Source organism: Argentina anserina, chromosome 7, assembly GCF_933775445.1.
Source record: "Argentina anserina chromosome 7, drPotAnse1.1, whole genome shotgun sequence".
In the NCBI taxonomy this organism is placed as follows: Eukaryota; Viridiplantae; Streptophyta; class Magnoliopsida; order Rosales; family Rosaceae; genus Argentina; species Argentina anserina.
In genome coordinates, this window is record NC_065878.1 from 3,639,791 (window position 1) to 3,655,026 (window position 15,236).

At 38.0% G+C, this 15,236-nt stretch overlaps 3 protein-coding genes across 3 annotated transcripts; 1 reads left to right on the forward strand and 2 right to left on the reverse strand.

Moving 5' to 3' along the window:
• Nucleotides 1-5,053: 5,053 nt before the first annotated feature.
• On the forward strand, nucleotides 5,054-6,614 carry LOC126802980 (pentatricopeptide repeat-containing protein At1g59720, chloroplastic/mitochondrial-like). Its single transcript, XM_050530706.1, is given in 2 exon segments — nucleotides 5,054-5,358; nucleotides 5,360-6,614. Coding segments are annotated over 2 exon segments (1,560 nt in total).
• A 2,222-nt stretch (nucleotides 6,615-8,836) lies between these two features.
• Nucleotides 8,837-11,503, reverse strand: LOC126802984 (peptidyl-prolyl cis-trans isomerase CYP22). The gene is made up of 7 exons (XM_050530710.1): nucleotides 11,295-11,503; nucleotides 11,182-11,205; nucleotides 10,996-11,083; nucleotides 10,717-10,809; nucleotides 9,672-9,704; nucleotides 9,527-9,583; nucleotides 8,837-9,152 (listed from the first exon to the last, which is right to left on the reverse strand). Exons 1-7 carry the CDS (start codon nucleotides 11,459-11,461, stop codon nucleotides 9,042-9,044), a joined length of 573 nt encoding a protein of 190 aa, XP_050386667.1. The 5' UTR covers nucleotides 11,462-11,503; the 3' UTR covers nucleotides 8,837-9,041.
• A 431-nt stretch (nucleotides 11,504-11,934) lies between these two features.
• On the reverse strand, nucleotides 11,935-12,531 carry LOC126803422 (dnaJ homolog subfamily C member 7 homolog). Its single transcript, XM_050531231.1, has one exon. It carries the CDS (start codon nucleotides 12,529-12,531, stop codon nucleotides 11,935-11,937), a length of 597 nt encoding a protein of 198 aa, XP_050387188.1.
• Between the last annotated feature and the right edge of the window lie 2,705 nt (nucleotides 12,532-15,236).

Consider the following 15,236-nt stretch of genomic DNA (forward strand, 5'->3'; position numbering starts at 1 on the left):
GCCGTGTCATGCAAATCCGCCGCAACAGCTGCTGCCAGAAGGAAAGCCGCGGATGATGCTGCTGCTGATGAAAGGCATGCTGAGTCATGGGAGGAAGAGCTTGCAGCAGCAGCCGCTGCTGCTGCAAGGGACTCTGCGGCTGCTTCTAGAAGGAAAGCCACAGTGGCTGCTGCTGCAAGGGAGGCTGCGGCTGCTGCTGCAAGGAATGAAATTAATGCTCGAAAACGACGTTCTAATGTGCCCATGAGTGAAGTTGAGTCTGGCATAAATCTAATAATGAAGCACTCATCAAATTACATGGCACGCAGATTCAGTGTCTGGTGATACCTACAATGCAGGCGGCCAAGTTAAACTGTTGCAGGTAGCTTTTCTGTTTTTGTATATCTACTAGTATGCGCTGCTTCCATTTTGAGGAACCAAATTCATAAGAGAGTACTTGGGTACGTACTTAGTTTCTTTTGCAAGTTATACAATTTTCGTAATTGCTCATATTGCTTATATCTGCTTCATGAACAATATTGCTTGGTTAATTGTGATATCTATTTTTCTTATTTCTATTCTGTTTATATAAATCTTTCTATAAATGCTGTGCATCACTGGTAGGAGTTAAAATTTGTTCACCTCTGGGTAATCGATATGGACCTGCAAGATGATCGAGGAAAGAGTCCTATCAGGATCTTTCATATATTGTACTTCTTCATGGCTTCCCTATCAATGTGAGTAAAAACTTCTATAATCGTCATACATACCTCTTGGTTCCTAGAGTTCGCCAATACTTATTGTGCTCCAGCTAAGAATATTACTTCTGTCTTTTTTTTTCGTCAAAAGAATTGTATGCAAATGTATAGAATAGATGTTGTACAATAACGCATTCAAGATGAAATCTTGAGCATTTAGACACAATTCAAAAAGAAAACTTGACTCAAAACTATATGTTTCGGGTGGCTGAGCTACTCAGTCTGTCTGACTAACAGCATGTTGCATAGAGATAAGGTATTTATTGGCTGAAGGAGATCCTTAATAAATAATATCTATCAAAATGCTAAATGATGATAAATCACTGTCTCGGATGTGCAGCATTAGCTTGAATTTAGCTGACAATCAGTGCACTCCCAACAGTAGCTTGAAACATTACCATACCCCGCTGCAGCTCTAACTTTGCATTGTAGATTAATATAGCAAGCAACTCATTATGAAGAGGAGAGGATATCTATATAATAAGTTTCACCGAAACCAATGCTATGAACTTACCTGCTGAGTTTATATGAGGCATCATCCCGATAAATCACATAAAACTGTTGACTTTTCTGCAGTTTAATTAAGGGCATCTCCAACGGTCCACACCCATACCCATAATAGGTTGTCTTTTGTCAAAAGTCAAAACGATATCTCCAACAACAAAACCCATTTTAGGTTTTGAGTCCAGCGCCTATAATACCGCCCAAAATGGGTGGAGTGCTAAGGAGGAAAAGTCATAACTGTAGCTAAGACCTGCGGAACAAACACAAACTAATGGCTGTATCTAACGGTCATCACTTATCATAGCCTCATTTAATTGATTAAAATATAAAATTAGGTATGGGTTTGAGTTACCTTTGTTGGGGATAAACAACAAAAGTACTTAAAATGAGTTTGGGTGTCTTAAAATTTGAGTTTGAGTATGAGTGTTGGGTAGATTGATGGAGATGCCCTAATTGCCTTGCAAGTATATATAATTATGTATTATGACTGTTAACCATACTAGGCCATGGCATTAGACGGTTATCAATGGGTTGTGTATGGTTGAGTTTGTGTCGGGTTAAAGTGTTTTATACGTTATAAAATATAATCTCAAACCCAACTCATTTAATAATCATGTCAAAAATTTAAACTCAAACCCAACTTATTAAACGGATTATCCGTTTTCAACCCGAGTAACACATTATATATATATATATATATCGTGCAATTTTGCATAAAATAAGTAATTAAAACAAATATTTAAACAAAATAACAAAGTAATTTTTTTATTACCTATATTGTAATTCAAAATGAGTAAAGACTTATTAAAACCGTATTACATATGATGCTATTTTTTTTAAATTGGTCGTGTATATGTTTATTTATATAGAATTTTTCTTGATTTTATATTAATCGTGTCATGCTGGTTCATTTTATGTTAGCAGGTTGACCCATGGTTGACCCGATTATTAAATGGGTCATGGCGGGTTAACCCCCCACTGACCCGCTTTCTAATCATGCTGGTTCAACCCGCTTTCTAATCATGCTGGTTCAACCCGCTTTATTTCGTGCGGGTTTCGATTCGTGTTATCGGGTCGTGTCGGAATTGACAGGCCTAGCAGTAGTACTATAATCTTAATTAGCCAGGATTGTACTATAATCTTAATTAGTACTATAATCTTAATTGGTACTATAATCTTAATTAGCCAGGATTGGACATGGACATGTTTCCACAATTTGTCATTATGCTGTTTTCCCACAAGCTCCATAATATGATTAACAATTTATTGAAGATATTGCCTAGATGGATAAGATGTTTCCATTCTCCAATAACAATTGCTTGCAAATAAAGTTGTTTTTGTTTGACCAACTTATCTTCTTTGCTAAAAACAAGTTCCCTGTGCCTGCCCAGTCCCTAGGAGGCTAGGAGTTGGGAGCCATTACATAAGATATGATGGAGAACGAGAATTGATCCAACCTAGTGAGTTAAAGGTAAAATTGAGGAAATGGTGTTGGGTAAAGAAAATTGATTTGAAAATTGGCAATTCATGTGTAATGAGGTTGCTAGTCACTAGATTGTTCGAACGAAGCGAATATTCAAATTATTGATCCGATTTCAGCATCTTTTCATCCTTTGGCCAAAATGTCAGTTTAAAATGCATAATACATTTCCATAATGGGAACGACAAGATCTACAAAACTCACTGAAGTGAGCCATGTTAGATTTAAGTAAAAAGAAGTCGGTTTGGTATTTTCGAATATGAATTTAATATCTTTTTAGATTTTCTAGTTTATATTAGTTTTGTTTTATTATTTTATTTATAACCATGAGCTTTTAGGGTTTGGTTGTAGTTTCCTTATGGTTTGTTTTATCATATTTAAACATCCTTAAACGGGTGTAGATGCATCAATCATATTATTATTCAATCAATTGAGAGTTTTCTCTTATTTTCTGATGGATTCTAGAGTTTTATCCAAGAGTTTATTACTTGTAAACTCTCCATCTTTTCTAGGGTTTAATGCTTGTTTGCCCTCCGTACCTCCTCTCTGCGTCACGATATTTTTTTGACACAGTGCATATTGCCCTCATACATATCCTTTAGTACTCACTACAACTCTAATATGAATAAGATTGCGACAAGTTTCGAACGGAAGATAAACTTGGCCGAGAAGAAATTTCCTAATCATATAACTAAGAAGAAACGTACCCGCCCTTTTAGCCAGTTTCCAAGCATATCAGTTCTTATTAGGAGAAATTATTATATATACCCGCTACATAACTCACGTGACGTACCCCCTTAATGTTATTAGTACATTTTTACTGTGTTTGTTTCTGATTGGTTACTTATATGTAAATAATTTTTTATCATTTTCATCGCGTGCATGTTAATTATATCATGGCATAATATGATTAATTAGTACACCACATGATAGTACCACGTGTTGTGGCGTGTACACAGAATAATTACTCTCTTATTAGAACGCTTCCGAGAGACAAAAGATGATTACATTTGTAGCCACATCTTAATCAGGAAAGCATAAATAGTTGAACAGTAGCTTCAAATTCAATCATAGGAGTGTGTAGTGTCTAAATCTGACACCATTTCAAAGCTTGTATGAGTTGTAAGGCGAGAAATTTTGATAAATGACCCTTTTTAGTGCTTGAATTGATTTTTGACCATGTTTTTAGAAAGAATTGAAAAATAGCCATATCAAAGAATCAAAAGTCTTTTCTGCCCTTATTTAAATTTATGTAACTGATTATATATTATATTTTCTAATCTTTCTCAATTCATACAATTGTCCAAGGTGCTCTTCCCCCCGCCACTTTTTTTTTCTCAAATTTCCTCCTTTCTTTTCTAAAAAAAAAAAATCATTCAAGATTTTGATGCAAAATCAAATACTAGATTAATTGAAGGTGATCATAGAGTAACTAAATCGATTAATGATAAGGGCTAGCTTACTGACACCAAATCAGAGTCGAACATCCATTAGCAATTAGAAATTCTTGGTAGAATTTTATGGTATAGCTCCTAAGATAGTGGTCCCCGCGGTCGTATCAACGACGCTAGGTAGAGGGAGGAGAATAGGGTTTTAATCTGTCAATACTCATAAGAATTCTATGATGTTAATGAAACATAAACTTTGGACCTTGGGTGAGAGTTTTCAGTAGACTGTGTACTCCTCTACGTAAACATAATATAATGTTGATAGTTAAAAAAACATAATGTTGATGATCACTATGTCTTTAATATAGATGGACGGTGTTTGTGTACATATATACATGTATAATACGAATCAATTCTTTCAAATATTACCAACTACAATAAATAGTTTTTTTTTAGGGAAATGAATTTATTTCCTTCGCCTCTTGTGGGGGTGAAAGATCATCCATCTTGTCTTTTTTTTTTTCGAGTTTGCTAACACTGAGAGTACCTAATTGATGTCATGGGCTTGATATGTTAGATTTCAAGTAGTTTGATTTAGTTTGGGAGAGTTACTATGTTTTAGTTTTTGGCTTTAGAGTTTTTTCGTTCTCGTTTAGGATTGTTTCAGACATTGATTTATATAATAAATCTGATTATGCGTATTTTATTTACTTTCCTTGAGTTTAGTTTACCTTTAGTTTAGTTTACATTAAAGGTGGTATGCCACCTCATGTGTATTGATTATTATGGTCGTGCATAGCAATGTCAATGTAGCAAATTCACTTCTACCAACTAGTTTAGATAGAAAACTATTCACGCCGTCACATGCTGTTCTAAAACTATTCACTCGGTCCTTTATCCAATGCCTGTGAATGTGATTTCACGTTGAACTTGGCAGCCTGAAAATGGCTCTGGCAATCCCACCGAGTCATCGCCCTACTCCTCCCCTTCCTCCTCCTCATCACCACTATCATCTCCCTAATAATGCAGACTCACTCTCACTCGGCCATCACAACCGTCTCCTCCACTTGTTGAACGAATGCACAGACATGTCTCATCTGAAACAAATCCACGCCCACACACTCCGCACCACATCCCCGACAAACCCACACACCCTCTTCCTCCATTCCCGAATCCTCCTTTTCTCTTCTTTGACCGACATCCACTACGCCTTTCGGGTCTTCAGTCAGATTCAGAATCCCAACTCTTTCGCTCATCCGAGGTTGCTCCAGAAGCTCCGACCTCAAAAACCAAGCCATATTGCTCTACTGTCAAATGTTGGCGCAAGGACATCCTATGCCGGACAAGTACACGTTCCCTTTTGTTCTCAGAGCTTGTGCTTATTTGTTTGCGTTATCAGAAGGACAACAGATGCATGCCCACGTTGTTAAGCTTGGGTTTGGTTCAGATGCTTACATCGGCAATAGTCTTATTCATTTCCACGCTTCTTGCGGGTGTTTAGACTACGCACGAAAGTTGTTTGGGAAAATGCGTGACAGAAGCATTGTGTCTTGGAATGTTATGATTGACACGTTGGTCGGGGCCGGCGAGTTCGAGACTTCGCTGAATGTGTTTGGTCAGATGCAGAAGCTGTATGAGCCTGATGGGTATGCAATGCAGAGTGTTATAGATGCTTGTGCTGGTTTGGGGGCCTTGTATTTGGGAATGTGGGCTCATGCCTATGTGTTGAGGAAGTGCGATTGTGGTGTAGCTAGCAATGTTTTGGTGAACTCTTCGTTGGTTGATATGTATTGCAAATGTGGGTCTTTGGAAATGGCTGCCCAAGTGTTTGAGAGAATGCATAGACGTGATGTGATTACATGGAATTATATGATTCTGGGATTCGCCATGCATGGAAAAGCCGAGGCAGCGTTGAGGTGTTTTGATCGGATGGTTAATATGGAGAGTTGTGAGCCGAATTCCATCACTTTCGTTGGTGTTTTGAGTGCGTGCAATCACCGAGGCATGGTTGAAGAAGGTCGTTGGTTGTTTGATATGATGGTGAAAGAGTATAAGATTGAACCACGTCTAGAACACTACGGGTGCCTAGTTGATCTTCTTGCACGTGCCGGTTTCATTGACGGAGCTTTGGATTTGGTGACGACAATGCCCATGAAGCCGGATGCCGTTATATGGAGGAGTCTTCTTGATGCTTGCAGTAAGCATCAACATGCCAGTATTGAGCTAAGTGAAGAAGTGGCCAGGCAGGTTCTTGAGTCTGGAGGAGAGGGCATTTCTAGTGGTGTTTACATGCTATTGTCAAGAGTATATGCTTCAGCTAGCCGATGGAATGATGTTAAATCAATTCGAAATCTGATGACAGAAGAGGGTATAGCAAAAGAGCCTGGCTGTAGTTTAATAGACATAGACGGTGTTACACATGAATTTTTTGCTGGTGACATATCTCATCCCCATAGTAGAGAAATTTATCAGGTCCTGGATACATTGAATGAAAGACTTAAATAGCTGTTCGCACCTGAGTAATTATCCACAGGCACCTATGGTTCATTAGAAGAGTGAAGTAAAACTACAGTACTCATTGTGGTCTAGGACTTCACAGTGAGACACCAGGCATTGCCTTGCGCTCTACATGTACTTTCTAGAATCTTAGCGCAATGATCGCCAAAAGTTGACCCTATTGATCTCAACATCTCAAAGATGTTTAATGGATTCCAATGGTCGATAGATCATGCTTGATTCCGACAAGATGAAATTATGAAGATGACATCTGCTCCTTCATGGATATTGGTAATGTTACACTCAAGAGTCTCCTATTTGAATACACTTCTCATCATGCTTTTCATTTTTTCCACAGTTAGATCTACTTGCTTTGCATGTTACACTCTTCTATCATGATAGATGCAATTTACTTGAGTCATAAATTAGCAAGCATAGACTCAGTTATGCTGGAATAAACAAGGAAAGTGAATATAACTTAAAGACAACAATGCTCCAGTGGTTTTTTTAATCATATTATAAAGGGTGCTTTCAGTCAATTTTCTTCTATTAGTCATTTTATTATTTCCCTTGATGATTCTATCACAGTAAATTTTTGGGGTACAACAAAACTTTGTATTCTCAAATGGTATTGGAGGGATGGTTCTCTTTGATTTTTTTTTTGGCATATTTCTTTTTACTTGCTTTGCTATATAAATCCTCATTTTGATCACCTTTTTGGTTGCCACCTTCCACCTTCAACGCTGAATTTCACTAAACAAGATGCTTGAGCTGTAATGTCAAGCTGCTTCTCAGTGTCTTTCAGTATGTTGGATATATGAGTGAAAGCTAATTGAGGTTAGTACTTTTGGTTTGCGATCATGATAGCTTGACTGGTGAAAAGGATAGTTTATGTTTATAAGTCTTTCAAAGGTTGACTAATTGGCTTTAAAGTCTTTCTGCAGTTGGGGTTTATGAGTCTTTGACGAACTCTAGACCCTTGGCAAAACGCTGGAAGCTATTAGCGTGTGGCTTTGGGTCCTAATGCTACTTCTTTAGCATCACTTTGTATACCTAAATTAAAGATTAAAAATTTGGATGAATCTCGACTTCATTATTGCTGAGGTACGGTTGCAATACCATACCATTCTACCCCAAATATAGTCCAAATTTTGGTTGCATGCTCCTGATGGCAGTACAAATCGTGAAGTGATGGTCGTTGGTAATTGCTTAAGTCTGATCTAGGCTGATCTAGTTGAGCTCACTTGCTACTTCCCATGAGAATGAGATAATGTGCATCTGGTTTGATATGATCAAGGAATCAACTTAAATCAAGAAAGAAGGCGAGTAAATATGAGAGAACTAGAGAATAGGTTTTTGTTTTGTTTTGCCAAATTGACCGAGCTCTAGCGACCTGTTGGAACAAGGATTAAACCCTTGGTATTTGATCCACGAGGATGTTTACCATTGGTATTTGATCCGCTATTTGCCAAAACAAGGATTAAACCCTTTGATCCAAAGAATGTCGAATGCCATTTTCTGGTATATATACAATTGTAAGAACATAGCAGTTTTTTCAGAGGCAAGATGTCACTAGTCGTAGCCGGTTTAGGTTTTTACAGAATGCGCATGATCTAAAAGACAATACAAAGAGCCACTCATATCACCAAAGTACTCTTTTAGCGTATTTGCTTGCAAGTCATACAAAAGAGGTATAACAAAAGGAGGTATGCAAATGATCACAAAATACTAGTAATTTGAGATCCCAATATGAAGAGGTAAAACTGTTATTCAATTACAAAATCGTGTAATTCCTGTTCCTATAAGCTTATATCGTAATCAGACAAAAGAAAGCTGGAGAAAATATGAAACCCGTCTACATACAGAACAACAAAGGTTGGTGCATACTTGACTGAATAAGTTTATTAATTTTGTGCATGTATCAATACAGTCAACAAGTAGCATCTCTACACTTCAAGGTGTTTAAAACTAGAATCAAGTAATGAGCATGTATATAAAAGCCTACAGAGGTCTGCCAACATTGAAATGCAAGACTTTAAACAAATGATTTAGAAATGGTTATTCAACCAACTCTAGGGAACCCCGGCATAGTAAATCAACAAACCCCAACCAAATTACTTTATTCAAGTTCAATCATATCTAAAAACTGTTGAGACTTTAAACTTAAAATGCACTCACTCGAGAACCAAAGCAGGGTTCAAAAACATGAACCATTAACTACAAAGACAAAATGAACCCAAATTCCTGCAATAGATTAACCCTGAAGATCAGTTTGATATAAACAATTATCCAACTTCATCAAGAGAAGTCAAATTATACATGCAAGTATACGGGGCAAAAGTACCATTGCTCTTAAAATGGATGGTTCTGTAGGAAAATTAAGATTCTACTGGTTACAAAGATTCTGACAGTGTAGCTGCTTTCTTAACTTGAGTCTTACATCTCCCCACATTCAGAAATAACACAGGCTAGTTTAGGGCGATTATTTGGTCCTGTGGCCACATTCTCAATCTTCCTAACAACCAAAAGTCCATCTCCAAGTACTCTCTGCATAAAAATCCATATGAAAAACACAGATCATGAGGACCATATACCAAGGGTTGTGCCACAAAAGTGGAAATAAATAAAGTCGGTAGAAACAAGAAACACTGCATTGTGTAACAACATCTTTGAGTTCTCCCATGGAGTAAACTTTGAAACTATTATTGGCAAAATGTGTTTGGAATCTAGTAGTACTTCATCACAATTTCATGCCACATTGATTTTCATTCAAAGCTTTTTAGTCAAGACTTGTGTTTTTTCCCTTTAGTACCTAAATTATTCAACTTTTATCATCAATAAATCAATAGTAATCAGATGACTGCTAGGTTTATGTAAAGCAATGACTACAGGAACTGACGAGATAAGCGATCATTGCTTACCCCAAAAACAACATGCTTGTTGTCAAGCCAGTCACATTTTGAGCAAGTTATGAAGAACTGCAATGAATAAATAGAATATTAGTAAATACTGACACACTTTAATAATTATCTGTGAGACTAACTGCAGATTGAGTTGTTGGATTACCTGGCACCCATTGGTATTTGGTCCACTATTTGCCTGAAAAAAGATTGAACCATTAGATACATTCAGTTTTAAATGTAGAATGTCATATTCTAGTATATATGCAATGGTATAAACATAGCACTGATGCAGTTTCTTCGAATGCAAGATGCCACTATGGATCCTATGTTATTCGAATGGCCACGAGGACCCTTGTTTTGTTTTAGCCAGTTTAGGTTTTACACAATGTCCCACGCCAAGGGTTAGAACACAAAGGACCTATAAGATGCATCTGGCAGATTCTAACAAGCCACTCAAATCAGCAAAGGTATCTTTACCGAATCTGCTTGCATGCCATACATAACACAAGTATAACATAGTAAACATACGGAGGGATGAAAATGATCACAAAAGTTGTGATGTTTTGAAATCTTGATACGAAGAGGCAAAACTGACAGTTAATAACAAAAATTGCATAATTCTTACTTTTATAAGCCATCCCAAAAGAGAGATAGACAAATTATAAGTCTCATCTAAATTCCTAATATGTGAAGTTCAGAATTACACAAGTTGGTATCAATGCAGTACACAAGGTGTTTAGATCAAGGAGCAAGTAATGAGTATGAAATTATATATCTTCAAAGAATAGAAGAATAGATACAAATCTGCCAACATAGAAATGCAAGATCCGGAGAAACCAGACATTTAAAACAACCAACTTGAACGGCTTAACTAAATTGTTCTTTCAAATTTTACTATATTTTAAAAGGCTGCTGATACTTTATATTGAAAGTGCATTGACTACAAGAACAAATGGGGGTGAAAACAAGGAACCATTAACTACAATGACAATCTTGCACCCAGATTTTTGCAAAAGATTAACCCTGAAGCCATGATTGAGAAATGCAATTTTGAAGCCATCAATAGAGCGGCCCAGATTTTATGTGCTCATAAATGAGTGACTGAAGGTCCCAATTAAAATCCTGAGATTGCATCAAAGGAAGGAAACGCTCAACCTGTCCACCTAACAATCTAGGGGAACAAACTAGAAAAGATGGAAAATGCATACCATTGACAAGAGTCCGGGACCAGTGTGTTTGGCATCGAAATTCTCATCATCAAACTTAAGTCCGTAAATGGAAACACATCCACTACCATCACCCTGCAAAGCAAAAACCTCCTGATGAGCCTCTTATAACAAGTGCAAAGAAAAACAGAACACGTCTGACCTATTCATAGTTGGAACTAGTGAGATAAACACGAACAATCAACAATCGTCAACTCCGAACTGAAAGAAGAACAAATAGATTTAAAACAACTTGAAATGAAATTAAATAAAACAGAGTACCTTAAGAAAGTCCCCTGCTTGAATCATGAAATCCTTAATGACTCTGTGGAACTGGCACCCTTTGTACCCAACCGGCAATCCGGCTTTTCTGCAAAATCACAGACCCAAATTTATACATACAAAAAAAGAAAAAGAATCACACCAACAAAACCAGTGAACATCAAATTCGAAGCTGTGATGGTGCACCTGTACTCGCCGGTGCAGAGTTGCCTGGGAAAAAAAGTGAAGCAGAAAGAATGAGTCTAGGAATGAAACGACGGCGTATGGAGAGAGAAGGAAAAAGGGAGCGAGGGAGGTGCCTGAAATTTTCGGCGGTTTTGGGGGCGATATCGGCGAAGAGCTCCATCTTGATGCGGCCAGCGGGGATGGTGCCGATGGTGATGTCGAAGAAGACGACCGGGTTCTTAGGGTTAGGGGGACGCACGTGCCACTCCACGCCTCCTCCGCCGCCGCCTGATGCCGCCATTGTCTGAGAGTGAGCTTTGATACTAGGTTTTTAAAACTCCGGTTCCAGTGGTTCCCATTTGAGCTTTATATAGCAGGCCTTTTCTTTTTCTTTTTTTTTTTAATAAAACATATGACCACATTTGGTCGAGTTCCATACTGGAATCCAATCTCCTAATCTCGCTCAGACTCATTAGATTCGAAATCCCACAATCTTGATGGACATGACCATTTGTCCTAACATTGGTCAATCTAGAAAGAGTAGCTGGAGAAAAAATAGTCCTATTGCATTTACGGAGATATGCAAGTGAGCTGAGCAAGGGCGGAACTAGCCACCGGCTCAAGCCCTATCAAGAATATTGAGGGAATCTTTCACCTTGTTGAGTTGGTTGAGTTTGTAACATTTTTCACATAAAGAGGAAAAAATACAAAAGAAGAAGAAGAAGAGGGGGACATGAACCAAAACCTCTCTATTGAAACTGACATGTCGATCAATTAAGCAACCCGACACACAGATATTCTCACACAACAAGTCGGTTGGCCTGGTTTCGTTGTCCTCATGATCTTGATAGTCTTCTTGAAAAAACCACGATCATCTTCATTACTACTGGTCTTGGCATGGAAGCAAGCCCTTTTGCGAGTAATCTTGACATTGGAACCTTGAAACGACAGCGTACTTAATGACTTGTCGTAAGCCTTCTTTTTGGCAGGGTCAGCGAGAAAGTCCCATGCTGCTTTGACATGCTGGAACGCCCCTTCTGCAGCAACACAAGTGTTCTTGTCCGGGTGGACAAAGCGAGCCAAATCTTTATATTGTTTCTTGACGGTTGCGTAATCAGTAACCTTTTGGAAGCCAAGAACACCATACCAGCCCTTCTTTTCTGACACAGCTTTATGGATCTGGTATGCCTGGATGAAGTGATCGACACCTTGCAGATCGGGATCGAATTGTTTGGCCACCATGGCCTGCTTGATCGCCAAATCGAAGTGTCGAAGCTTGAAATACTCCTCTGCAGCATCTCGTGCCTTTGCAGCAGCCATCTTGGCGAGGTTGATGAGGGGATCATGAGGATATGAGTAATTGCTTGCCATGATATAGTTCTGGACTTCTGGCCTTGGTCGATGAACTTGGAAGAAAGAGTAGGATGGTAATGAAAATTAGTAACCGAATAGAGGTGGGATTTTGATTAGGGGTGGACACGGGTCCATTCAGTTCGGTTTTGGACAAAACCCATAACCCAACCCAAATTTTAAATTCGGTTCGGTTCGGTTCGGTTTTTCTATTTTAGAGACTGTAATCCACAACCCAACCCAACCCGTACCGTTCGGTTCGGTTCGGTTTTTTTCGGTTTTACCCGTATGTAAAATACGTAATATTATATATATATATATATTAATTCATCTAATTCAGACCTCATTTCACCGTCAGAATTTTCGGTAAATTGAAAACCACAATTATGCCCTAAGGGAGGATCCATTACAAAGATGCGAACGCTGAAAGCCGTTTGCATATTTGAAGTCAACTAATTTTGTTACCTATCGTGCGTGGTCGCACTGAAGAAATCTATTTGGTAAAACCCCGGTCAATGAGGTTTTATTATGTGAAAACGCCTCTTTTTTGGTTGACCGTAAGTCCGAACGGTCAAATCATGTCCAAAACGGACGAAATTTTTACGGGGTCCCTAAATATATATACCAATCACATCTGCTGGTGTCGATCGACCATATTTCGAATTAGAGTTGACGATCACCTAAGTGTCAACTAATCTATCATAACCTTTATATTAGGTTTAAAATAAAACTATCGTATTATGAAGCGACTATATGAAGAAAACTTATAGGGATCGATCGACACCAGCTGATGTGATCGGTATATATATTTAGTGACCCTATAAAAATTTCATCACCCCTCATTTAACCGTCAGAATTTTCGGTAAATCGAAAACACCACTATTATGCCCTAAGGGAGGACCTATTACAAAAATGCGAACGCCGAAAGCCATTTACATATCTGAAGTCACCTAATTTTTGTTACCTATCGTGTGTGGTCGCACTGAAGAAATCTATTTGGCAAAACCCCAGTCAATGAGGTTTTATTATGTGAAAACGCCTCTTTTTTGGTTGACCGTAGGTATGAACGATCAAACCATGTCCAAAATGGACGAAAATTTTACGGGGTCCCTAAATATATATACCGATCACATCTGCTGGTGTCGATCGACCATATTTCGAATTAGAGTTGGCGATTGCCTAAGTGTCAACTAATGTATCATAACCTTTATATTAGGTTTAAAATAAAACTATCGCATTATGAAGCGACTATATGAAGAAAACTTCTAGGGATCGATTGAAACCAGCTGATGGGATCGGTATATATAGTTAGTGACCCTATAAAAATTTCATCAAGTTCAGACCTCATTTGACCGTCGAAATTTTCGGTAAATCGAAAACACCACTATTATGCCCTAAGGGAAGACCTATTACAAAAATGCGAACGCCGAAAGCCGTTTGCATATTTGATGTCAACTAATTTTTGTTACCTATCGTGCGCGGTCGCACTGAAGAAATCTATTTGGCAAAACCCCGGTTAATGAGGTTTTATTATGTGAAAACGCCTCTTTTTTGGTTGACCGTAAGTCCGAACGGTCAAATCATGTCCAAAACGGACAAAATTTTTACGGGGTCCCTAAATATATATACCGATCACATCTGCTGGTGTCGATCGACCATATTTCGAATTAGAGTTGACGATCACCTAAGTGTCAACTAATGTATCATAACCTTTATATTAGGTTTAAAATAAAACTATTGCATTATGAAGCGACTATATGAAGAAAACTTATAGGGATCGATCGACACCAGCTGATGTGATCGGTATATATATTTAGTGACCCTATAAAAATTTCATCCAATTCAAACCTCATTTGACCGTCGGAATTTTCGGTAAATCGAAAACACCACTATTATGCCCTAAGGGAGGACCTATTACAAATATGCGAACGCCGAAAGTTGTTTGCATATCTGAAATCACCTAATTTTTGTTACCTATCGTGCGCGGTCGCACAAAAGAAATCTATTTGGCAAAACCCCGGTCAATGGGGTTTCAATATGTCAAAACGCCACTTTTTTAGTTAACCGTAGGTACGAATGGTCGAACCATGTCCAAAATTGATGAAATTTTTACGTGGTCCCTAGATATATATAACGATCACATCTGCTGGTGTCGATCGACCATATTTCGAATTAGAGTTGGCGATTGCCTAAGTGTCAACTAATATATCATAACCTTTATATTAAGTTTAAAATAAAACTATCACATTATGAAGCGACTATATGAAGGAAGCAAGACGGCTAAATAATACGCCTCTTATACATTAGGTCAATTAAGTTAGAAATTAGGTGCGGCTATGAGGCCGACTACACTATTTTTTTATTAAAAAAATAATAATAATGTAAAATTATAAATATGACAAAATGATGTCGTTTTGTAACGTTGACCATTGACTTCAGGTTTTTCGGGTCGGTTCGGTTTCTAAGGGACTGAACCCAAAACCCAACCCAAACAGATTCGGTTCGGTTCAGTTTTTTTATTTTCAGTTCGGTTTTATTCGGGTTTCGGTTTTTTCGGATTCGGTTAGGGTTCGGGTCCGGTTTTTTTCGGTTTTCGGGTCAGTTTGTCCACCCCTAATTTTGATGCTTTGGTATTGTGAGCCAATATGCTTATTATTATATATAACGTCTGTACGAAACTTGGGCAACACGTTACATGCAATCGTGAAGCTAGCTTGGCCAAAACG

Bases quoted from the DNA above. Each gene is read 5' to 3' on its own strand.
- LOC126802984 (XM_050530710.1), bottom strand. From the start codon at position 11,461: ATGGCGGCATCAGGCGGCGGCGGAGGAGGCGTGGAGTGGCACGTGCGT. The intron at 10,810-10,995 runs GTACTCTGTTTT...TTTGCTTTGCAG, and splicing joins AAGCAGGGGACTTTCTTAAG to GGTGATGGTAGTGGATGTGT. The intron at 9,584-9,671 runs GTAATCCAACAA...TATTCATTGCAG, and splicing joins CAAATACCAATGGGTGCCAG to TTCTTCATAACTTGCTCAAA.
- LOC126803422 (XM_050531231.1), bottom strand. From the start codon at position 12,531: ATGGCAAGCAATTACTCATATCCTCATGATCCCCTCATCAACCTCGCC.